The 22,461-nt window shown below is 62.3% G+C and overlaps 4 protein-coding genes across 5 annotated transcripts; 1 reads left to right on the top strand and 3 right to left on the bottom strand.

Moving 5' to 3' along the window:
* Nucleotides 1-484: 484 nt before the first annotated feature.
* Rab3a (RAB3A, member RAS oncogene family) lies at nt 485-4,757 on the top strand. 2 transcript variants are annotated; one of them, XM_036166560.1, is made up of 5 exons: nt 485-637; nt 1,591-1,877; nt 2,587-2,705; nt 3,352-3,476; nt 4,064-4,757. In XM_036166560.1, exons 2-5 carry the CDS (start codon nt 1,650-1,652, stop codon nt 4,252-4,254), a joined length of 663 nt encoding a protein of 220 aa, XP_036022453.1. In that variant the 5' UTR covers nt 485-637; nt 1,591-1,649; the 3' UTR covers nt 4,255-4,757. The 2 variants fall into 2 exon arrangements, with proteins under 2 accessions (XP_036022453.1, XP_036022454.1); XM_036166561.1 differs by having other exon boundaries at nt 545-637; nt 1,650-1,877.
* Nucleotides 4,758-4,803: 46 nt separating this feature from the next.
* On the bottom strand, nt 4,804-7,054 carry Mpv17l2 (MPV17 mitochondrial inner membrane protein like 2). The gene is made up of 5 exons (XM_036166558.1): nt 6,792-7,054; nt 6,254-6,424; nt 5,654-5,730; nt 5,308-5,436; nt 4,804-5,228 (listed from the first exon to the last, which is right to left on the bottom strand). The coding sequence occupies exons 1-5, from the start codon at nt 6,976-6,978 to the stop codon at nt 5,190-5,192; spliced, it is 603 nt and encodes a 200-aa protein (XP_036022451.1). The 5' UTR covers nt 6,979-7,054; the 3' UTR covers nt 4,804-5,189.
* A 1,260-nt stretch (nt 7,055-8,314) lies between these two features.
* Nucleotides 8,315-12,563, bottom strand: Ifi30 (IFI30 lysosomal thiol reductase). Its single transcript, XM_036166489.1, has 7 exons — nt 11,642-12,563; nt 10,332-10,514; nt 10,161-10,235; nt 9,989-10,081; nt 9,346-9,498; nt 8,655-8,708; nt 8,315-8,565 (listed from the first exon to the last, which is right to left on the bottom strand). The coding sequence occupies exons 1-7, from the start codon at nt 11,765-11,767 to the stop codon at nt 8,500-8,502; spliced, it is 750 nt and encodes a 249-aa protein (XP_036022382.1). The 5' UTR covers nt 11,768-12,563; the 3' UTR covers nt 8,315-8,499.
* Nucleotides 12,564-13,843: 1,280 nt separating this feature from the next.
* On the bottom strand, nt 13,844-22,004 carry Pik3r2 (phosphoinositide-3-kinase regulatory subunit 2). Its single transcript, XM_036166409.1, has 16 exons — nt 21,924-22,004; nt 19,889-20,598; nt 17,754-17,846; nt 17,560-17,610; nt 17,341-17,472; nt 17,046-17,244; nt 16,466-16,551; nt 16,226-16,334; nt 16,048-16,146; nt 15,779-15,959; nt 15,569-15,694; nt 15,161-15,303; nt 14,901-15,077; nt 14,642-14,713; nt 14,385-14,555; nt 13,844-14,113 (listed from the first exon to the last, which is right to left on the bottom strand). The coding sequence occupies exons 2-16, from the start codon at nt 20,208-20,210 to the stop codon at nt 13,909-13,911; spliced, it is 2,166 nt and encodes a 721-aa protein (XP_036022302.1). The 5' UTR covers nt 20,211-20,598; nt 21,924-22,004; the 3' UTR covers nt 13,844-13,908.
* Nucleotides 22,005-22,461: the final 457 nt, after the last annotated feature.

The raw sequence follows: 22,461 nt of genomic DNA, 5'->3' as shown, positions 1-22,461 counted from the left end.
CGTGCGCCACCACCGCCCGGCCTCCACTGGGTCTTTGGAGCCCTAAAATGTGGTAAGCGAGGTGCAGAAGTTCAAGGTCAGCCTCTGCTACTTGGCAATTTCGCTGCCAGCCTGCTACATGAGACCCTTGCTCAAGCCAAAACCGAGCTCCTGGTGCCGCCTCGAAGGGGTCCCGCACGTTTCTAAAGAGTTGGGGCGGGGGCTAGGGACAAGTTCGCGACGGGGGCTGGATCCCGGCCTCAGCCTCTCCGCCCTTCAAACACCTGGCAGCCGCCATTGGGCCGCCCAAGACGTCAGAGAATGCTGATTGGATGTGGAGTCCGTCGCTCGGGAGCGGCAGTCAATAAGACCTTCACGTCTCCTCAGAGTCCCGCCCCCAGCGCGTCACCGTGCCCCGCCCCTCCCGGGCCGCGCTGGCCAGTGGGGCCCCGCGGCTGCCTGCTGGCCCCGCCCTCTGACGTCACGGTCTCGTTTGCATAGGCAGTGCCGCCCCTGGCTTTGCAGGACGTCAGCGAAGACTGCAGGGGCCTGAGCCTCCGCCGCCGCCTGCAGCCCCGCAGCCGCTCCTGGGGCCCGGTCGCCAGTGCAGTCGCCAGGGTCGCCGCCGTCAGCGTCGTCTCAGCTCGGAGCGGGCAAGGTGAGCGCGGCCCGGGGCCACACACCGCGGAGCCCGCCTTTGATTGACAGCTGGGGAAGAAGCGGGGTGCGCGACTCGGGCGTGGTGGCTATGGGTCTCGCGGTCGGCATCCCGCACCCCGCAATCTTCGCCCTTTCCCGGCACTGGGTCCCGGGCTCTGCGACAGAGGGGGAGGGGAAGGCCAGGCCTTGCGGGAGGCTGATGCGTGCGCGTGCTCGTGAGGTGAACACGCGTGTGCGCGCCCGCTGGTCATGGATAGGCTCGCGTGACCTCAGGACGCGCACCATGCACGGTTGTGGAACCTTGTGCGTGCATGGTGCGCGTGCGCGGTGTGCGTGGGTCCGAGTTCAAGAATGCGCTGACACGCGTGTGGAGCCATGAGCGCGTGCGGTGTCTTCGTCAGTGGCCAGGTGCACACGCATACACTGGCTGATGTAGAGGAATCTGCGTGTGCAATCGTGCATGGGTGCAGTGAGCTGTGCACATGCATGGCCTTGCAAACATCACGTGCTTTTTCCTGCTGCTAGCCCCGCTCTTTTGCACGCAGAGCAGGAGTTTGGGTCAGACTGCCTTGGATGCTTCATTGTGTGTGCATGCGTGCGAGCGATTTGTGCATGTCAGCCCCTGTGTTCGCCCCGTTTCTATCACGTGATACGGCTATCTCAGGGTCCCAGTTCTTCCAGGAGTAAGGATGAGGGAGAACTGGGGTCCTCAGGTATTCCCGCGTGGGTCTCTTTAGGGTAATGAAAGACTGATGGGAAGGTGGGGCCCGCCTCAGTCTCCTCTCAGGGCGCAGGGAGATTTGGGGTGCCAGGGATCTGCAGAGGTGTTCCCTTCACAGCCTCCTTGGAATGTTGGGCCTGCCAAGGTCGCAGCCGGCCTGTGCTGTGGGGCCCATGTGACATTGGGGGTCCTGGTGGAATGAGTGTGCCCTGTCTGGCACCCTTGTGCAGTGCCCACCCCGTGCTGTGTCCTGCTGCACGCCTCAGGCCCTCTGCGCCCCGCCCTGCAGATGGCATCGGCCACAGACTCGCGCTATGGGCAGAAAGAGTCCTCCGACCAGAACTTCGACTATATGTTCAAGATCCTGATCATTGGCAACAGCAGCGTTGGTAAGACCTCCTTCCTCTTCCGCTATGCTGACGACACCTTCACCCCGGCCTTTGTCAGCACCGTGGGCATCGACTTCAAGGTCAAAACTATCTACCGCAACGACAAGAGGATCAAACTGCAGATCTGGGTGCGTGGGCTGAGGGGGAAGTCTTCCTGCCTGCACGCAGCTGGCGGGTCACACACCTGAGTGTTCTCAAGTCCTGCTTTGTGGTCCAGTGTGAGCAGGCAGCTGGGTAGTCGAGGATGCCGGTGGACTCCAGATCCTCCTGCTTCCACCTCCCCAGTGCCAGGAGGACCGGGCTTCACATCAAGGTTTAATTTTTTGACGTTTTTGTTTCTTTGAGACAGGGTCTCTGTATGTATTCCTGGAACTCACTATGTAGACAGGCTAGCCTTGTCCACAAGAACATGGAGCTCCTCGTTTTCTTTCTTTTGGGGGGAAGAGGGTTTGGAGACAGGGTTCCTCTGTGTAGCTCTGGCTTTCATGGATCTCGCTCTGTAGACCAGGCTGGCCTCATACTCACAGAGACCCACCTGGCTCTGCCTCCCGAGTGCTGGGATTAAAGGCGTGCACCACCACAGCCTGGCAAGAGTGTTTTCTTAACAGTGCCATGAGTCCCCATTTCTGGCATAGGGTGTGGCACAGGGCATTGGGCAGCACCTGGCACATTTGCTGAATGAATGAGATTTTACATGCCCCATCTGGGCACAAAGGCCACCCAGCCCACTCTTCCTGATCCACTGTCCCTGGACCTGAGGGGCTGCCTGGATTACTCCGGCACACCCCCTCAGAGGGGCTGCTCTAGGTCCCTTTTGACCACCTCCTCTTTCCTCAGGACACGGCAGGGCAAGAGCGGTACCGCACCATCACCACAGCCTATTACCGGGGCGCCATGGGTTTCATCTTAATGTATGACATCACCAACGAGGAATCCTTCAATGCAGTGCAGGACTGGTGAGCAGCTCACTCAGAAAATAAAAGGATCTCAGAACAGTGGGATTGGAGGTAGCTAGTAGCTCAGAGGGTGGAGTGCTTATAGCTCAGTTGATGGAGTGCTTATAGCTCAGTTGGTGGAGTGCTTATGGCTCAGAGGGTGGAGTGTGTGTGGCTCAGTTGGTGGAGTGCCTGCCTGGCTTGGGTGAAGCCTTGAGTTCCTGCAAAACAACTGAACAGGAGTCGGGTGGGACAACCATGTGGGCTGCTCACAAGGCTTGGGGTTGTGGAACACAGCCGACCAATAAGCTAGATCTGCAGTATTTAAATGTTCTGTGCACCAGGGACTGGTAGGGCGGCTCTGTGGTACCAGTTACTTGGGAGGCAGAGGCAGGAGCATCACCTGAGCTCACTTGCCACTGGCTGAGCACTTGGCTAGCACATGTGAGAACCCGGATTCCATATAAACCAGTTGTCAAGTCTCTTCATTCCAAGTAGCAGAGCACCAGACATCATCCCAGCATGTGGGAGGCCGAGGCAGGGGGATGGAGAGGTCCAGGACAACCTGAGCTCATGAGGAAAGCCTATCTCAGTTACCAAGGGGCAAGGGACTTAGGGCAGGACCGGCTCCTCGGGCTTCTCCTCAGCCTCTGGCCTCCTCCCGCAGGTCAACTCAGATTAAAACTTACTCATGGGACAATGCCCAGGTGCTGCTGGTGGGCAACAAGTGTGACATGGAGGATGAGCGAGTGGTGTCGTCGGAACGTGGTCGGCAGCTTGCTGACCACCTGGGTGAGTACCCAACAGGACTGCAGCCCTCATCAGGCTGGACCAGGGACCCTGACCTCCGACACCCACACACCCTTGAGATCGGGGCATGAGCGTGAACCCAGGTGGTTCACACTTGTGAAAACTAGCCACTACCCAGGAGGCTTTGGCAATGGTTCTGATGGACATGGCCTCGGAAGAGTCTAAGTTTTTGGTCTGGAAAGCAAAACCTGGGCAGAGGAGTGCATGCTGGGAGCCAAGCCACGCTACAGAGCAGGCACAGCCTGCCGAGTGTGGAAGGATTGGTGCAGGCAAACTGCTCAAGGTGCAGATTAAAGGACAGCCAAACCTATGCACTGTGACTGGCGCCCGACTGCCCCCTAGAGGAAACGTGTCCCACTACGTCCTGAGCTACCAAAGAACAGGGCCACGGATGCCGAGGGGAACAGGTCCGGTGTTGGAGCCTTGGAATGGGGCTGAGGAGTCTGGCAGGGTGGCAGGCAGGGGTGTGTGCAGGGTGGTCCATCTTCTCCAGAGGGAAGGGTCACGCAGACTCACCTGCCGTGGCCGCCCTCCCGCCCTGCTGACACGTCTGCATTCTCCCAATGCAGGGTTTGAGTTTTTCGAGGCTAGCGCCAAGGACAACATCAATGTCAAGCAGACCTTTGAACGTCTGGTGGATGTGATCTGTGAGAAGATGTCGGAGTCGCTGGATACTGCTGACCCCGCAGTCACAGGCGCCAAGCAGGGCCCGCAGCTCACCGACCAGCAGGCACCTCCTCATCAGGATTGTGCCTGCTGAGCACCCCCACACCAGGGGCCAGTCCCCCATCCCATCACCCTATTTATTATCGTAGCTATTTATTTATTTATTGAGGATGCTCCCTGGGCGCGTCCCCCATCCCCCTGTACATATCCCCACCCCGCTCTGCTGTGGTGTGCTGTAGTCCCTGCTCCCACCCTTTGAGACACCCCCCTTTTGGTTTTGTAAGCCGCCCATCCACAGCTGTTGGTCGTGAACAGGGGACCAGATGTCACTGCAAAACAGGCTGGTAGGCTGATGGGAGATGTCGGGGCCTGCCAGCTGAGGCTGGGGGACTGCCATGTGGCATCCAGCTTGCCTGGGCCTCTGCCCCGTGCTACTTTATCTTTGGGATAGATAGTATGCGGGGAATATACTCACTCTCACTGCTCTGGGATGCCCCAAACTAGTTCTGACGTCATGAGTGTCAAACGTGTCCCCCAATTACCTACAAGTTATGAGCACTACACACCGTTCAATAAAGCGAATGGACCTTGCTGAGTCTCTGCCGGCCCCGCTCCACCCCACCCCAACCACCGGCAGCCAGCCTTGTGATTAAAGAGAATTTAATGACATTTTCACACGGCTGCCCAGCCTCGCATGAAATTTTTTGGGGCCAAACCATACCCCATTCCAAGGCTGTGGGGCAGGTCTCTGACTCTGTCACCTGGGGTCCAGGGAACCTCAGGGGGACTGCTTGGGCCGCAATTGAGCCAGAGTCATAACTGCAGGCTGACAGAGGACTTCTTGGTCCGACTGGAAAGCCTGGCGGCCCCAGTTGCTGCTAGAGGTGTTCCACGAGGGGAAACTCTCCATGTGGACTCTGAAGGGGCGGCTTGCCAGGCTCAATCAGCCTGGGTTTCGGACAGGCCCAGAGCTCGGACCTGCTCCGGAACCTCCTATGGGAGTGCGTCCATCCACCTGCTCATCCATGCTCAGTCTGCACAGCCTGGAGTTGCAAGGGGTTCAGGGGCCTGTGTGCGGCAGAGGGCGGTCACGCTGGGCACAGGGCGGAGCTGACCGCGGGGCCTCCCACCCAGGGGCTGAGCTCACCCAGTACTTCAGGTAGGAGAGATAGGTGTCCCAGCCCAGGGTCAGCCCGTTGATGTAGGTGACTCGGAACTGTGACGGGATGAAGAGGAAGTTCACCAGCTGAGCAGCTGGCCAGACACACCAGTCCGCCTGCGGAAGGCAGAGTCAGTGAGAGAGCCCGGAGGGGGCAGGGCTGGGGGGGTAGGACAAGGGGCAGGACTGGGGAGGCAGGGCTGGGGGGGTCAGGACGGGGGGGTCAGGGCTGGGGGGGTAGGACAAGGGGCAGGACTGGGGAGGCAGGGCTGGGGGGGTAGGGCGGGGGGGGCTGGGCTGGGGGGTAGGGCGGGGGGGGGGGCGGGCAGCTCGCCTTGTAGAAGTCCCAGAACTTGGCCCGCAGCTCCTGGCAGCTCTCCTCCAGCGTCTGGCCCTCCAGGCTGCCAAGGCCTGGAAAGACCAGGAGGTGAATGAGTGAAGGGCTGAGGCGGTGGGGTGCGGGGGTGGACTGCATGGCTCCGGGACCGGGCGAGCTCCAGGGCGCGTCGGGAAGAGTGGCCTGCGTTCCCACTCTCCCCGGGGCCCTCCCACACAGCCAGCCAGCCTGGTCCTCGCCCACCCCTCAGGTCCCCTCCACACCTTGTCTGACCGCAGCTTTACACCCAGCTACCCCACAGCCCCCCACACTGCCCTTGCCACGCCAACTCTGCGCAGTGGTTCCCTGGCCTCCTTACCTCCCGGGGGGCTGTCCCTGTTCCAGGGACACTCTCCCAAGAGGTACACAAAAAATGCAATACGGTTTGTGATCTCAGCCCTTGGGAGGCGGAGGAAGGATGGTCAAGTCTGTGGCCTCTCTACCTGTCAACCTCACTCAGCCGAGGGTCAGCCGAGCGCCCCCGGGACACCTACGGGCCTGTGCTGCGCCTGTACACACGTGTCTAGGCTCTGGGGCCACAGTCCCCGCGCCTCTTACCCAGGAAGTACCAGACGCCCAGTACGGGAGATGCCACCACCTGGTCCACCAGGACCTTCTTCAGCACGCTCGGGAGGCTTCGGAGGCCCGCGGCGGGCACGAGGCGGTCCAGCCACAGGTACCAGAAGTGCAGGAAGGGGCCCATGCTGCAGCCCACCGCGAACATGCTGGCTGGGGGCAGGGGGATCAGGGCACGCCCTCCGCGCCGGGCGCCGCGCCCCCGGAGCCCCGCGCCCCGCGCCCCCGGAGCCCCGCGCCCCCGGAGCCCCGCGCCCCCGGAGCCCCGCGCCCCCGGAGCCCCGCGCCCCCGGAGCCCCGCGCCCCCGGAGCCCCGCGCCCCCGGAGCCCCGCGCCCCGCGCCCCCGCGGCCGACCGCCCCCGGAGCCCCGCGCCCCCGCAGCCCCGCGCCCCCGCGCCCCCGGAGCCCCGCGCCCCCGGAGCCCCGCGCCCCCGGAGCCCCGCGCCCCCGCAGCCCCGCGCCCCCGGAGCCCCGCGCCCCCGGAGCCCCGCGCCCCCGCGGCCGACCGCCCCCGCTCACCTGAGCGCCGCGCGCTGAAGCTCTGTCCGGGCCGCGCGCGCACCTCCCAGGCCTGCCGCGCGCCGTCGCCCGCGGCCATGAGCGTGCCGCAGCCCAGCGTGTTGGTGACGAGCAGCGCGCGGCCCTGGAACAGCGGACGCCCGGCAGCCAGCGCCTTCCGAGCCCAGCGCCAGCCGCCCGAAGCCATGGCCGCGCACACCCCCGAGCCTCGGCCGCCCACCCGCGGGAGCCTCCGGCGCCGGCGTTCCGGCCACGCCCTCGGCGCGGGCCAATCATACGCCTCGGCGCCGGCCCTGCGCGGCACGGACCAATCAGAAACCACAAGCCCCGCCTCTCGGGGGCATCCACCAATCGACAGAAAGCGTTGCGCTACGTCACCACGAACACGGAAGTCCTCGGCTTTACCGGCTCTCAGCGGACCAATAGCCCGCAGTGCCCCGCCCCCTGAGCCGAACTGGCCAATCGTGTGTCTTGCGTCTCCGGCGGGGCGGGGGCGGACGGAGGTCTCCGGCAACGCAGCTTGCTGCTGATCCACAAAGCCTCCTGGGACTGGGCGGGCTGCGCGTTTGCTCAGCTGTGCGGAGCTTGACCTTGGCGTGACCCTCCCGGGTGCCGGTGTGGTCGTCCTGAAGAAGGGGCCGGGGCACAGAACATGGACACCGCTTTGCATGTAGCCCAGGCTGGCCATGAACTACCCCTGCCTCGATCGCCGAGCCACATGCCTGGGTTTGAAGACTGACTAGTTCATTAGGCGGTTCGTGTATTCTCTAGGCAGCAGCGCGGCTGTGTCGCTTCAGAAACAAACCTCTTTTATTCTTTGCTCTCAACTGCTCCACAGTCATACTGTTCTCAGATGCTCAGGCTGGGATTCCAGCTCCTGATTATCCCGCCCGCCTGTTCACTGTCGCCTTTCCTGGAACAGTGGATACCCCCACCCCATACCCCGTGGGTTGAGAACCACTCGGCTGGACGGATATTCGAGGTGAAATGATAACCGAGTGTGGGTAGCATCATCCTGTGCGCTGGAGTTCTGTAAGATTAGAAAGGGATCATGGACGGAGCCCCAGCATTCACCTGCTTCCCAACTTTGGGTGCGGTGTGACATCAAGCTCCGGCCTCAACTTACCCCCATGGAGTTCTACACGAGGTGAGCCAGCACAGGCCCTTCCTTAAGTAGCTTGTATTTTCTCACACAGTGAAAAAGCAACTCATACAGACTGGTATTTTCAGGCCTTTCAGATGAAGCATGAACTCCAGGTTCCAGGGCACAGCTCAGGGTCAGAGTGTGTGCTGAGCACCTGTGGAGCCTTGAGTTACACACCCACATTAAAAACAAAAACACAAAGTATCGGTGGTGTGGCACACACCTTTAATCCCAGCACTGGAGAGGCAGAGGCAGGTGGATCTCTGTGAGTTCAAGGCCATCCTGGTCTACAAATCGAGTTCCAGGACAGCCAGGGTTACACAGAGAAACCATGTCTCAAAACAACAAAAAAATGAACTATAACTCCAGGAAAAATGAATCACAGCAATCTAAATTATTTATTCAATGAATTTAAATTTAGCACCATTTGAAAACAAGGCAAGATTCTTGAAGTTTTGAGTCTGTGTTTTGTGAAACATGTATGGGTTTTCTCGTTGTATCTCGAGGGCTCTGGCTCTGAAAAAGCTGAGCAGCTGGCTCTTGTTTTTCTTGTGACAATGACCTTCACTTGTAGCAAACCTCCCTGGGAGGGTCGGCCATGGAGGAGCAGATGTCTGGCTTCTCCACTCCCTGGAGGGGGATAAAAGGCTAGGAGTTGGGACCCTTCAGGGAGACTGCAACCCCCACAGCTGAACCCCACTGATTTATACTAAGCTCACCTGGTACAACTGACAGACAGTGCTCAGGAGCTGGCTGGGGTCCTTCAGAGGTTTCTGTAAGCCAGAGAAGATATGGTTATCATCTTTTTGTTTGTTTGTTTTCTAAGACAGGGTTTCTCTGTGTAGCTTCGCGCCTTTCCTGGATCTCACTCTGTAGCCCAGGCTGGCCTCGAACTCACAGAGATCCGCCTGCCTCTGCCTCTGCCTCCCGAGTGCCGGGATTAAAGGTGTGCGCCACCACCAGCTTATTTATCATTTTATTTCATGTGTAGGGAGGGTGGGGTGTTTTGCCTGGTGGTGTCTGTGCGCCATGTTTGGGCAGTTACTCATAGAGGCCACAAAAGGGCGCTAGATCCCCCAGAACTAGAGTTATAGATGCGAGCCACTTTATGGTGCTGGGAATAAAACCAGGATCCTCTCCAAGAGCAGCCTGTGCTTTTAACCACTGAGCTGTCTCTCCAGTCCCTCATGTGGTATCTTCCAGTCCCTTTTCATCTGGATTTTAAAGAAGCATTTGTTTTTAATGGAGGAAGTCTGTATGTGTGAGTGCCAGGAAGAACAGCTCATGTCACAGCTGCACGGCACCGGTCCCCTGTGCTGGGATTACACCACCTGCAGCCTGGGGATTTGAACTCAGAGCCTTGAGCTTGGGGGACACTTTACTGACTACACAGCGGAGGCTCTTACTTACCTCATTGACCAGGACCCAGGGCACATACTCATGGGGTGGCTGCAGGGCCTCGGTGAGCTGGGCGTTGGCATGCATGAGCTGCGTGCCACGCTCCCCGGTGGCACACTCCATGATGCTGTCTGGTGGCACCTCGGGAGCATACACCTGCAGGCACTGTGCGGAGGGGCTTTGCTCAGTTCCCTCCCTGTTATCTGGCCAACGGCCCTAGTGGCCCCAGACAAGCAGCTTCCTCACTGCCCAGTTGCACAGGCACTGACGTCCGCCTGGGGTTCCTCAAGCTGATGCCCAGGGTGACACCGGCTCTGCCCTGGTATCCCATTACCTGGGAGCCTTGGTACTCGCTGTTCCTCTGCTGGAGACACCCTATTCCTTCCCAGTGTCTCACCCCCCAGGCCCACCAACCCCGCTGCTTGAAGCTCCAGGAGGCCGGGAAGCCTGGGGGCTGTTTGGCCTGATCACCTCTTTGAGAGTTGTTTCCCACAATGCCCTGGGAAGCAGGAGCGCCTCTGGCTTTTCTCCGGTCATGTTATCTATGCATAGGGGAGGTCCCAGGGCGGGAGGTGTAGCTGGGGTAGAGGCCCTGCGACTGGCTTCCACTCCCTACCCCCTACCCCTGCTCGCCTCCTTCCCCACTGCGGCTCACCGGCCCGAGTTTCTTCTCCATGTCCTCCATCTCCTCCACACAGACGATGGTTAGCAAGGCCGCTGGCATTTCCAGCTTATCCAGCAGGCAGGCCTGGAGAGGTAGGCGGGGGTGGTCGGGGCAGTGTGGCCACTCCCCCCACCCGTCCCCTCCACCAGGAACCGCAGCTCACCTCCACCTTGTTCAGTCTGCACTCCAGCTCCCCGTGCTGACACGTGAACTCCCACGTGCCGCTGACATTTTTTTCCTGCAAGGCACCGATGGATCTTGGTGAGCTCAGGTGACTAGGCGTCTCCGTCCCGCGGCACCCCCTCCTGCCTCAGTTTCCCCGCTTCCCGCGCACCTGTGCGTTCCCATAGGGCACCAGGGTGACGTTGATGATTTCCATAACCATTAACCAGGTCGGGAACAGATCTCGGACCAGGAAGTATCGACAAGCTCCGCACAAGGACTCATAATAGAGGCTGACGTTGACTTGAGGTGCAGGGGGCGACGGGCGTGGCCCGAGCAGGCACAGACCGTGGGCCTGGGGGGAGAAGCCCCTGGTGAGGTGCAGCCCCGGGCCCCGTCGGCCCGCTCATGGTTTGTTCAGTCTGGTGGCTCTGGACTGGACCCAGGGCTGTCTTTGTCGGCGTGCGGTCTCCCGCTGGGCCACGCCCAGGGCCCCTGAGGCTTGCTGGAGTCTACCTCGCGTTCCGCAATCACAGTTTATCTGCAAAACGGAAACTGGCAGGCTCGCAAACAGTAAGCGTTCAGTAGGTGCACAACATCGGCAAACGCTAAGTCATGCGTATTTCTAGCTGTGCACGGTGGTGCATGCATGCCCTTAATCACAGCACTAGGGAGGCAGAGGCAGGAGTTCGAGGCCAGCCTGGTCTACAAAGTGAGTTGCAGGACAGCCAGGGCTACACAGTGAAACCGTGGCCCTCAAAAAGGAGGAGGAGGAGGAGGAGGAGGAGGAGGAGGAGGAGGAGGAGAAGAAAACAAAAAAGAAAATAAAGACATGCATATTTCTAGTTACTGCTCAGTCCTGTTTGGCGGCGCACACCTGAAGCCAAATGCACGCTCATTTTTTTTCTTTTGTAATTTTGCGCACCAGAGCTGAGCCCACGCAGACTCTATTCTTCCTCTCCAGTGACCCAGGGAAACTTCACCCGGTCCGACGCTCGACTAGACACAGGAGGCGCCTAATGCATGCAGACTTCCGGTTCCCGGGCGGGCAGGAGCGAGCCTGAGTCTGAGCAAGGCGCTTGGCGTGCGGGGCATGTGTTTGCTCCGTGTCAGAAGCACGCCGGGCCTCCCTTCCTCGGTTGGAACGCACACACTCAGCGACGAGAATTGCGTGAGGGTGGAGACGGGCCAGTGGCTCAACAGGTCTGCAGCAGAACCAGCCCACTCCCGCCTACCCCAGCGCTTGGCTCAGACGTACACCGTAGGTGGCTGATAAATGCTCAGGCAAGGCGGGAAGGGCACAGCTGCGTGTCGCACGCCTGCCATGGGGAAGCGAAACGACCTGGCCTCGGCCAGTCCCGGACGGGGGCGGGGGACTTCTCCGGGCGCGAGTTCCCCGGGACCTCGGAGTTCCCCGATGAGTTCGCGGGGAGCCGCTGCGCCAGCCGACGCCCGGCCTCCGGGCCGTCCGTCGGTACCTACCTTGCATGTGGCCGCAGCCCTGGAGGACGCTTGCAGTGGAGACGCCCTGGCTGCCCCGGGGGCCTCGAGTGGGAGCAGCAGCAGCAGCGGCAATGACAGCAGTGGCAGGAGCAGAGACCGGGGCATGACGGCGGAGCACAGGCCGGCGGGACTGCTGGCGGGGCCTCGGGGCGGGAGGCTTTAAGCGGGCGCAGGCCCCGCCCCCGAGACGCCGCCCCCAGGCCCTTCTTCCCCGGGGCCTCCTTTCCTGTAGCTCCACCCCGCCAGGTGTTGCGCCCCAGTCACGAGGCCACTCGGTGCTGTCCAGCGTCCCGCTCCGCGAGGCTCTGGGTCCGGGGCAGGAGGGCTCCAGGGAGTGACGGACAGAGCCCAGCACCCCAGGCCAGGCAAACCAGCCGCCGCACAGCCCCCGCCTCCGCTGACTCAGGCTAGACCGCAGCACAGAAGCCAACCCGGGCAGCGCAACTTCCCATCTCTAAGGCCCTAGGCCTGGGCTTGGGGTGGGAGACACAGCCGGAGCACTCTTCCAGCAACTGTGGCCAAGACCCCTGGCACTGCAGAGCCTCACGGGAAAGGAGAGGCGGGAATGCGCCTCGACTCTGCAGTTCCCCACCTGTAAAATGGTCACGAGCGGCGCATGGCTGGCCACGGAGCCACCAGGAAGGGCTCAGAGCCAACTAGGTTGAGATGGACCCTCTGCACCAGGTCAAGCAGGAACTATTCCAGCCCGGCTGGTCACTGAAGCTCTAGGCTGAGGCAGGGGACTGCTGGGGACTGCTGGGTGACTCCGGTTTCTGTGCCCAAGCAGCAGGCTGCTGACTGCATGGGAGTCCCAGTTCCACAGCTCAAGAATCGCTATATACTGAGCGGTCTGCTCTAACCAGGCCTGGGCCTTCCGGACCTCCCAAAGTCTGGGAGAGGCCCCGCCCCAGCCACGCCCCCAGCCCCTCACTGGGATTCTAGGCGGGGCTCCGCCCTGACCACGCCCCCAGCCCCTCACTGGGATTCTAGGCGGGACTCCACCCTGACCACGCCCCCAGCCCCTCACTGGGATTCTAGGCGGGGCTCCACCCTGACCACGCCCCCAGCCCCTCACTGGGATTCTAGGCGGGGCTGCACCGGAGCCACACTGGAAGCACAGGTGACTGACATTTGTTTGGTCTTAAGCAAGCTTGTGATTCTCCTGCCTCAGCTTCCCTGGCTCCGGCATCACAAGGTGGAGTGTCCCTTTAAGGCGCCCCAGGATGCGGCCTGGACGTCTCCGGGACGCTGAGTCAAAGGAACCCACAGGCACTGTGATAGGCCAGAGGTGGACCTATCTGCTCCCTGGTCCGCGATGCCCCCAAGGCGCTCTTGTCAACGGGGTAACAGGCCCCGGGCTGGGGCAGGCTGGGATGGGGGAGCACTCGCAAAGCACTCCTGGGCGGGAGTGCTGATGTGTTCCGCCCCAGGGTGGGCTCTGAGGGTGTGTTTTGCTAATGAGCACAGGCCAGCCCTGGGGACTTGTTCAACAGGTGTGCAGAGGGTCATGGCCTGAGAGGCGGCTGACCAGCAAGTTGTGGATTGGGTCGTGTGGGTGGGTGCGACCAGACACAGCGGGTGCCTGCCTGGGCAGTCAGACCTCTGAGGCCAGCAGCCCGCAACAGGGCACTCGGGGAGGGGCTGTTCTTGGGCCTGGGATCCCCAGACGGGGCGAGGGGCGGGGGCTCTGAGTGCTGTGCTGTGTGACCCCGGAGGAGGTCTTGACCTCTCTGGTGCCGAGGGTTGGAATGGAGACAAGGGCGCAGCGTTGTGCGCAGCGCCGACCCCAGGCAGGCCAGAGGCTGCAGCTCTCCAGGGGCCGAGAGTCCCCGTCCCCAAAGACACTCAGCCGCCAGGTACAGTGTTTCATATTCGTATCAACAGACGTACCGTACAAAACCCGCTGCCCATCAGCCCTAGGCAGGCCTGGGTCCAAGGGCAGTGACCTGGCCCAGGTCGTGTCCAGAGGCGACTGCACAGTCGAGGAACCGCGGGGCCTGGGCGGGCCCGGCGGCGGCTGGAGTTCCAGTCTGCCTTCTGGAGGGCTGGGCAGCTGCGCAAGCCTGGTTTCACTTCGGCCTTTAGAGGGGAAGTTGGGGTCTGCGGGGCGGGTCCCGCCCGGCCCCGAGTGTCCAGGCTAAGTTCCTGGAAACAGCCCGGCGCAGTTCCTTCCTGCCCCGGCCGGGCTATGGCTTGAAAATCTCGGAGCGCCCGGGCAGGGCCGGGCTCAGCGGGCAGGGCCGGGCTCAGCGGGCGGCGGGCGGGCCGGGCCCGGGGGCGCGCACGGGGTGCGCCAGCGTGACGGTGAGCGAGTCGTTGTGCTGCACCAGCGAGGCGTGCTGGTAGTGCAGCACCAGCTCCTTCAGGGAGGCGTACAGGTTGTAGGGCTCCGCGAAGCCGAAGCCCGTGGCCGTGCGGTAGATGACGCAGTGCTTGGTGTCGCCGTCCACCCTGCGGAGGGCGCAGACCGGGCTCTAGGGGCGGCGCGGGCTCGCCGCCCCGCCCACCCCGCGGGCCGGCCCCGCCCACCCCCGCCCCGCCCCCGCCGCGGGCCGCCCCCGCCGCGGGCCGCCCCGCCCTGTCCCGCCCACCCCTGCGGCCGGCCCCGCCCCGCCCACCCCCGCGGCCCGGCCCCGCCCCGCCCACCCCGCGGCCGGCCCCGCCCCCGCCCCGCCCACCCCGCGGCCGGCCCCGCCCACCCCCGCCCCCGCCGCCGACTCACACCACGGAGCAGGCGTAGCAGCCGCGCTGGCTGCTCTCCCGGATGAGGAAGGTCCCGTCCCGTTTGCCGCTCAGCATCTCCTCGGCCTGCGTGCGGTTGATCTTGCCCACGTACCACGTGCGCTCCTCGTGGTGGGGCAGGGCGTCCTCGTCCTCCATCAGGGAATACTGGCTGCGGGCGCGGCCCGGTCACTCTCCCGCCCGCCCTCGGCTGGCCCGCACCGGCACCCCCTCCCCGGCCCGCGGGGCGCCACTCACTCCTCTGTCTCGTTCTTGATTCCCAGCCACTCGTTGATCTTCCTCTGTCGGGCACCTTTCTGGGTCAGCCACCTGACAGGAGGGAAGCAGGTGAGCTCGTGCGCAGGGAAACTGAGGACAGCTCGCGCGCGTTCTGAGCGCACTACCTCCGGCGGCCGCAGGGGGCAGCAGGAACCCGCGGTTCCCCACGCAGGAGGGAGACCAGCGACGCGCGCGGGCGCCCCCTGGTGCGCAGGAGCGGAAGCGCGGCGCCACTCACACGAGGTACTGGTCCCGGATCTTGCGCAGCTGCATGAGGTCGGGTTTGAGGCTGTTCATGCGCTTGTCGATCTCGCGGTTGTCCGAGGCCTGCGCCCTCAGGTCCTGCTCCAGCTTCGTGCGGCTCTCGTGGATCTCCGCGATGCGAGACTTCAGCCGCTCAGAGTTCAGCAAGATCCTGAGGGAGGGGCGTGGTAAAGGCCTACTCCCTCGCCAAAGCCCAGGCCCGCTTTCCACCGAGCTCCTTCAGGACCCACGCACCTCTGCATCTCCTTCTCGTTGCCCTCCCGCCGGAAGCGCTCCAAATACTCCTTGCTGCACTTCTCCTGCGTCTGCCCCTGCTCCTCGAAGATCTTGATGGTCTCATTGAAGGCCTCTATGGCTGTGCGCTTCATCTGGAGCTCCTGGGGATGGGGTGACCTCAGTAACTCCCCGCACTCCCTGGAAGGCCCTCAGCAGTCTTGAAGGATGATTTTACTCCAACTGCCTGTCTCCTTCCAGTGCTGGCTACCTGGCTTCAAAGCTCCACTCTGCAAACCCGTCCTAACTTCAAGTCCTCTGCTGCGAACCCTGAGCACCGCTGTGTGGGAACAGCGTCTAGCAGTGTGCACAGGAGAACCGGTCTGGGTCACCCCTCTGCACCTCAGTCCCCATGTGCAGAGCCCGTACCTGGGAGGTCCGCGTGTACTCCTCATATAGCTGGTCATACTCTCGGCTCTTGTCCTGGTACTGCTGGTGGTAAACTTTGAGCTGGGCGCCCACAGCCTCCACGCTGTCCTCCTTCACCACCTGGTCCTGGGACCCACCCCACACATCAGTGATTTCACTCCAAACCCAGGCCCAGCCCAGCGCTCATGCTGCCCCCAGAGCGGAAGGCACCTGCTGGTACTTGGACACGGGGTAGAGCAGGCGCGTGTCCAGCTTGGCATTATACTGGGCCAGCGACTCATGGCGGTAGTGGGAGATGAGCTCTACCACGGAGCAGAAGGTGAGAGGTTCTGAGAAGCCATAGTGGCCATCCCGGTGGAAAACCTTGATCAGCTTGTTGTTCCCACCTTTCCTGTATTGGGGGCGGGGTCAGCATCACAGAAGGCCCCAACACCCTCCCCCCCCCCCCCCCCCCCCCCCCGCCTGGGCATCAGCCCCACCTGAGGGTGAGCGTGTACTCTCCTTGGATCTTGCTGGATGCATCTCGGACCAGGAAGGTGCCATCAGGCGTGTCTCGGAGCCTCTCATTCACCTCTTCCCTGAGAACACAGGCAAGGAGCCACTGACCGGCCTGTCCACCCCAGCCCAGCCCCGCCCACCTTTCACCGCAGACACTACCTGGAGATGTCTCCCCAGTACCACTCCGCATCCTGAAGTGAGGGCGGGGTCCCTCCGTTGGCCAGGGCTGTGGGGGCTGGCTTTGCCTTAGCGGGTTTGGGTGGTAGTGCTGGGAGACGGGAAAACATGCATGCATTATGCACCAAGTGCATACTGAACCTGCAGAAAGCATGCAAGTACTAACTGAACAGGACAGACTGCCCACCCCCAGGAACAGAGGTCAGGTGAGAGGGCTGTCACCTGGGGGGGCGGCGTCCTGCTCATCCACGTGTTCCTGCAGCAGCCTCTCCAACAGCAGCACTGGGAAGTCGGGCCCAGGCTCACTCCTAGGGGCAAGTGGGGGCGTCAGGTCTGGGAGTGACAGCTGTGTGCCATGTACTCCATCCCATGTGTGCACAGACTCGGGGCAGCAGGTGCGGAGGGTAACAGTTGGCAGTGGAAAGACAGGTGTCGTGAGGCATGTGCAATAGGTGGTCTATACATGCTCACCATGAGAAACAACGAGGAAGCAACATCGCAGCGGAAGGCGCAGGCTGGACTTGATGCTCTCTGCTCGCGGCCCCTCACTCTAGCCCCCAGATACTGGAGCTCTGGTCCCAGCCTCCTCCCCAACCAGCAGGGTCCCACCCACAGAGAAAGTACCACCCAGCTAGAGAACCGCACCCCTTTGCTGGGACTACTCTGCCTACACAGAGGCCCCAGCCCCCCTTTGGCTCAGCCCCAGCCTTCTGTCCCTACAAAGGGGCTTTTCCCAGCCCTGCCCACCCAACTGGAGCCACACCCACCAAGCCCCTTGCTGTCAAGGGTGCTGCCTACTCACCCATCAGTGTCACCCCCTGGAGGAGGCGTGCGAAGCAGCAGTGGCCCAAAGGTGCTGGCCAGCGAGTGGACAGCTGCAGCCTGTGCAGGCGCCCTGCGGGCCACACGGCCCAGGTGCTGCAGCAGAAACCGCAGTGTGAGCGCCTGGTGCAGTGGCAGTGTTGGGGGTTCCAGCACGGGTCCCACGGGTCCTGCAGCCTCTGCAGGGAGAGAGCGGGCCAGGGCCGGTCAGCCAGGCCAGTGACCACCTACTGACCCACCACCTGGTTTCCCTGCTCATCCCTCCCAGGGTTTACCCCGCAGTGCCCGGTGTGCCTCTGCTGCAGCCCCAGGAGTCACCACGGCTGTAGGTAACGCCAGCAGGAAGCCCTTAACAGCATCACACAAGGCGGTGTGGTCCCACTGCTCCACGTCACTCAGGGACCAGTCTGCAGGCAAGGACAGGCGTCGTGGTCCAGCTTGGTGCATGTGCCCACCCTTCCCATCACCACAGGAGAGCAAGCAGAACCCCTGACCTGTCCGAGGTGCGGGCAGCTCCGGCCTACTGTAGCATTCACTGTCCAGTCCTGGGGGAAAGACTCACGAGACTGATTACCCAAGTCACATGGGGCCCAGGCCACCTACCCACTGGGTGTCACCCCTTCCCGTGCAGAGACCAGGATGGCCCTGGGTGGGCATGAGCTCCCACCCCAGTCAACCTGGACCTCACCTGCTTGCTCAATGGCCTCCACCAGCTTCACCAGGACGGGTGGAGCAGGGTCAGGTGGAGAGAACAGCTCTGCCAGCTCTGCCAGCGTGAAGCCTGTAAGGACGCAGACAGCACATGAGCCCCCACCCTCTATGCCTGCTGGACTGAGCGTGCTGGCTGCAGCTGGTGGAGGCCTGGCTGGGGAACCTGGGGCCACAAGGAGGCTGAATTAGAGGGGAATGATTTCTCAAGTTACCACAAGGAAAACAGAAGACCAGCAACAGTGGCCCACAAAAAGATGAGAGCAAGGCGTGGGAGTAGACATGTAACACTCTAGCACTCAGGTAGGAGGCAGGACGGCCAGTTCTAAACCAGCCTGGGCTACACACAACCTTTCTCCCAAACCAAGAAGGTGGCAGTGCAGTTTCTGTACTAGGCTGGAGCAGGCGGAGGACTAAAGCCAGCCTTTGCCAACCTTCAATGCCTGCTCTCTAAGAACTTCTACGGCTGGACGTGTGCGGTTCACAGTGATCTTGACAGCCACCGAAACTCCACTGTGGCCTGCTCTGCAACCCTGAGCCCAGGGCTAACCCTCTCTGGGTTCAACTTCCAGGAAGATAGCCAGACGGTAGTATCTTTTTTGTTTTAGGGTTTGTTTTCGAGACAGGGTCTCAATATATAGACCAGGTTGGCCTGGAACTCAGAGATATGCCCACCGTGCCTCCTACAGTGCTGGACATAAAGGCCTGGGCCACCTCCTCTGACTTTCTTTTTTCCCCGTTTTAAAGGAGGGTCCTACTATGCAGCCCACACGGGTCTCAAACCCACAGCAATTCTCTCGCCTGGTTTCCCCAGTGCTGGTACAGCAAGCTCCCCAACCTGGCTTCCTACTCTCCTCCACCCCAACTAAGCTGGTCCCCAGCCCAGCCCCCTCCCGGCAGCGCCTGGTTCCCGGGCAGGGCCTTTTGTGCACAGGTGTCCCGCCTCAGCAAGGCTCTGCATGCCCCGCCCATCTGGGTTGGCTCTGGCCCTCGGCAGGGACGCCCTGGCACGCAGCAGAGGCAAGCCAGGGCCTGTGGGGCCTCTCTGAGTGGAGCTGGCCCAGCTGCATGGAAAATGAAGAAAGAACAACCCCCCCCAAAACCAGCAGGCAGGAGGCGAGAGTAGGTGGACAGCACCCTGCCCGTGGGGGAGGAGGGGTACGACGGCTCAGGACCCCAATGCCAAAGGGGTAAAGGCCTCACCCCCATTTGGGAGATGCAGGGAAGTGCTGAGGGAGCTGGCTGAGCATTTGGAGGTGGGACCTTTGCCGGCAGGGAAACTGAGGCTGCAGAGAGCCGACCTGAAGGTTGGAGCGTGAGGCGGGGCATGTGAGGTGGCTGGACCCCGGCCAGCCTGGGGAGGCAGGCGGCTGTTACTGGGGCAGCCACAGGCTCTGGCTGAGAGCCCGGATGGGCTGGGGCCCTGCGGCTCACAGGGCCAGGCCTGGGCTCTGGGGACACCAGATGCTGCGTGGCCTGAGCCAACCTCCCAGGCCTCAGCTGCACCGCCGATCCACCCATGTGAGGGGCTCCAGCCACGCGGTTTGCACTGGACACAAGTTCTTGACAGGTAGCCCCAGACTTCTCTGTAACCCTCCTGTCTCAGCCTCCCAAAGGCTGGGATTACTGGCATGTGCCACCTTGTCTGGCAACAGGCTTGCTGGGTCCCTGCTTCCCAACATGCTGCACACCATCACCAGACTTCCCGCCTTCTCTGCGATTATGGCTGCCTTTGAGGCTGCGAGAAAGCAGGGTCAGAGGCCCCATGGGGAACACTGTCTGCAGCTTGCAGGAGACCTCTGTGTCCTACAGAACACACACACCCTTCTTCACGCCCTGCTAGCTGCCTCCTGAGCCTGCCTCAGGGCCTTTGCACAAGCTGTGCACACTTAGCAGCCCACCACACTTGTCACCAGGGTGACACATTCTCACTTCCTGAACAAGAAGCCTGACCAGGACCTGTCTCCAGGGCTGAACTGACTGACGGCAGTGTCCTAACAGAGGCACTCCATAAATAACCACACAGCCTTCCCACCAATTCACCAGAGAGAAGAGACCTGGAGACCTGACTGAAGGTCTGAAGGGACAGGTTCCTTTTCCAAGGTGTCTGCTCACCTGACTCGGAAGGCCCATCCAAGGGCCTGGCAGGCAATGGACGGGGGCCTCGTGGGCGAGGTCCTGGTCGAGCCAGAGCCACGGGCCCCAGGAACTCCACATACGTTCCAGGGAAGTCCCCTCGCTGCCGAGTGCGCTCATTGAAGCCGGGCATCCAGCCCACGTTGTGTGGACAACGCTCCCCTCCATCTGCCACGCCCAGGGCCTGCAGGGCCACCCGGCTCACCACCAGTAGGTCTCCAGGCAGCAGCTCCAGGTCCTCAGGCCGCTCCCGGCGGAATGGATACACAGCCCTGTACTGGAATCCCTCAGCGCCAGCCATGGCTGGGTCTGGTGGGGTCTGGACAGTCACGTGGCTCCCGGGGGCTCCTGAGGCCCCATGAGCAGGGGCAGCCGGTGTGACAGACTTGCAGACCTCTACTTCCAGAAGTCACAGGCGACCTCGGGGGCCGCTCATGCCTAGCTGGCCATTACTAAAAGCCACTTGTCACAGAGTCCACCATTTAGTCACCTGTGCGAGGATGTCTCTGGTGTTTTCTCAAATCACTCAGCTTGTGTCCCCATCAGATGGCCAGGCTGGGGCAGGTAGATCACGCTGTCATGAGCTGGGCCGTGGGTGCCCAAGCTTGCTGGCTCTTCAGGGTGTGCCTGACACCAGATGAGGAAACCCAGACCACAGGCTGCTACCATGCTCAGCCAGGGACACCAGCCTAGAGGACATGGACAAGGCAGAGTGAGCCCTGCCAGAACCCCCAGTAACCTTGGGGCTGGTCCCTGTCCCATCTGAGTACCAGTTACCCATATGCAGAGGGCACACTAGTAGGCTTCCTTCAGGGTTGCCTGGAGCTAAATGCTTCACCGTCTGCACTAGGGACAGGGAACAGGTCTGGAGCTCTCTGCAGGACCCCACTGACCACAAGGAAGCTAAGGTTCCACCACAGACACACCCAAGCTCAAGATCAAGGTAGGGACAAAGGCAGCGATCATAAGACCTATTAGACTCGGTGTAGGAATGGTGCCCTGGGACTAACGGGGAAATTCGGGGGACACCGAGGAGGGGTTGAGCCCGCTGAGCAGTGGACATGGCCTAGCAGGAGCTGAGGCCTGGGTGGGAATCCACAGAAGCAGAAGCCTCGGCTCGCTGCAGGGGAGGGATTGCAGGGTGCAGGGGTGTCTCAGCTTGCCTTGTCTGGGGCCCTCTGGTGATGTGAGAGAGAGGGGAGGTGTCAGGAAGAACCGTGGGCACCTTAGTGCCACAGAAGGATGGGGACAGGAGTTGGACACCACCAGGGCAGGTGCAAGGTGGTGACGCTCTCCAGCTGTCCTAGCCTGGGTCCCCATTCCAGCCTGCAGTTCGGTCCTCTGTGCATCCTCCTGGGGGACTGAGAGTGACAGGTCCTTGTTTGGGGACAGAGCGGTACATGGACAGGCAGACTGGCCCTGGCAAAGGCCTGATGGTGGAACTGCCCGCCTAGGATGCACAGTGGCTTTCAGAAAAGCGCCATCCAATAGGTGCTTATCGTGCCAAGGGGAGGGTCTAGGCTTCATCCCCAAATCTTGGGACCAGGGGCAGGTGTCCTACTGGGGTTTGGGGCTTCATGGTCTCGGGTACCTGGCGTGATTCACCGTCTTGTGGCCTGCATGCTGTAGGTAGGGAAACTGAGGATCGGAGAGGCCGCTCCCCTAAGGGAGCCTCCGGTCCGCCCCCGCGCCGTGCACGTCTGCACACGCGGGAGGAGGGGTGCACGGCGGAACCCCCAGTGCAGAAGGTGGGGCCCAGGAGGCACGCATAGTCTCTGTGCTCACGCACAAGGACTGCTAGACCCTCGTGCACCCGAAGTCCCCCCGGACACCGGAAGTGGCCGGACCCGGGTCGTGCCCCAAGCTCCCCGCTCCCCGCCCCGGTGCGGGCGGGGACCTCCCGGCCTTGGAGACCCCGTCTGCGCTCCGCAGGCTACACCGCTCCACGCTCGCCTCGGAGACGGGCTCCGCGCCCCCCACGCCCCCCACGCCCCCACCGCCGCCACCGACTCACCCAGTCGCGGGCGCCGTCGCCCCGCCGCCGCCGCCGCCGCGGGATCCCTGCGTCAGCCGCCGCCGCCGCGGTTCCAAGCCGCCGGGCCCGCCCCCGGGCGGAAATAGCCGAACGCATTCGGGCCTGGAGGGCGGTCCTTCTCCCGCCCCATACCGAGATGGAGCTCGAAGACCGAAGCACGCGGGTGTGCTTCCGGAAACAGCCGAACGTACTCCCGCGGGAATGGTCGGCTGCCGTTTGCCACGAGACAGCCGAGGGTGGCCGGAAACAGCCGAGGGTAACCGAGTCGGGAGAGCGCTCGAGGGGCTACTGCGCCAGCGAGGAGGCGGTGGAGAGGATACGGAAACAGTCGGAAGAACAGGGTGGGGAACGCCTTCGCTCCGGAACTAGACTCGGAGAACACCCGAGCCGTCCCGAAGAGCCGAACAGCACAGCGGGTTTGTTTTTACGAAGCTGTGAACCCGCACCACCGAGGAGCGTGTCCGGGAAGAACCGAACGGTCTCAATTACAGCTCTTGGGAGTTGACATCGGCGGCCG

The sequence above is a fragment of the Onychomys torridus genome, chromosome 17 (genome assembly GCF_903995425.1).
Source record: "Onychomys torridus chromosome 17, mOncTor1.1, whole genome shotgun sequence".
Taxonomy (NCBI): domain Eukaryota; kingdom Metazoa; phylum Chordata; class Mammalia; order Rodentia; family Cricetidae; genus Onychomys; species Onychomys torridus.
This window is presented reverse-complemented; position numbering and strand designations above follow the sequence as displayed.

What these genes read in the sequence shown, in the direction of transcription:
- Rab3a (XM_036166560.1), top strand. Translation starts at nt 1,650, where the DNA reads ATGGCATCGGCCACAGACTCGCGCTATGGGCAGAAAGAGTCCTCCGAC. An exon ending in TTCAATGCAGTGCAGGACTG is followed by an intron (nt 2,706 to 3,351) that starts GTGAGCAGCTCA and finishes CTCCTCCCGCAG; the next exon opens with GTCAACTCAGATTAAAACTT. An exon ending in GCAGCTTGCTGACCACCTGG is followed by an intron (nt 3,477 to 4,063) that starts GTGAGTACCCAA and finishes CTCCCAATGCAG; the next exon opens with GGTTTGAGTTTTTCGAGGCT.
- Mpv17l2 (XM_036166558.1), bottom strand. Translation starts at nt 6,978, where the DNA reads ATGGCTTCGGGCGGCTGGCGCTGGGCTCGGAAGGCGCTGGCTGCCGGG. An exon ending in CTTCAGCGCGCGGCGCTCAG is followed by an intron (nt 6,425 to 6,791) that starts GTGAGCGGGGGC and finishes CCCTGCCCCCAG; the next exon opens with CCAGCATGTTCGCGGTGGGC. An exon ending in GGGCGTCTGGTACTTCCTGG is followed by an intron (nt 5,731 to 6,253) that starts GTAAGAGGCGCG and finishes TGGTCTTTCCAG; the next exon opens with GCCTTGGCAGCCTGGAGGGC.
- Ifi30 (XM_036166489.1), bottom strand. Translation starts at nt 11,767, where the DNA reads ATGCCCCGGTCTCTGCTCCTGCCACTGCTGTCATTGCCGCTGCTGCTG. An exon ending in TGCCCTATGGGAACGCACAG is followed by an intron (nt 10,236 to 10,331) that starts GTGCGCGGGAAG and finishes GGTGCCTTGCAG; the next exon opens with GAAAAAAATGTCAGCGGCAC. An exon ending in CCTGGGTCCTGGTCAATGAG is followed by an intron (nt 8,709 to 9,345) that starts GTAAGTAAGAGC and finishes TCTGGCTTACAG; the next exon opens with AAACCTCTGAAGGACCCCAG.
- Pik3r2 (XM_036166409.1), bottom strand. Translation starts at nt 20,210, where the DNA reads ATGGCTGGCGCTGAGGGATTCCAGTACAGGGCTGTGTATCCATTCCGC. An exon ending in GCTGCCCGCACCTCGGACAG is followed by an intron (nt 17,473 to 17,559) that starts GTCAGGGGTTCT and finishes CCTTGCCTGCAG; the next exon opens with ACTGGTCCCTGAGTGACGTG. An exon ending in GAGTACACGCTCACCCTCAG is followed by an intron (nt 15,960 to 16,047) that starts GTGGGGCTGATG and finishes CCCCCAATACAG; the next exon opens with GAAAGGTGGGAACAACAAGC.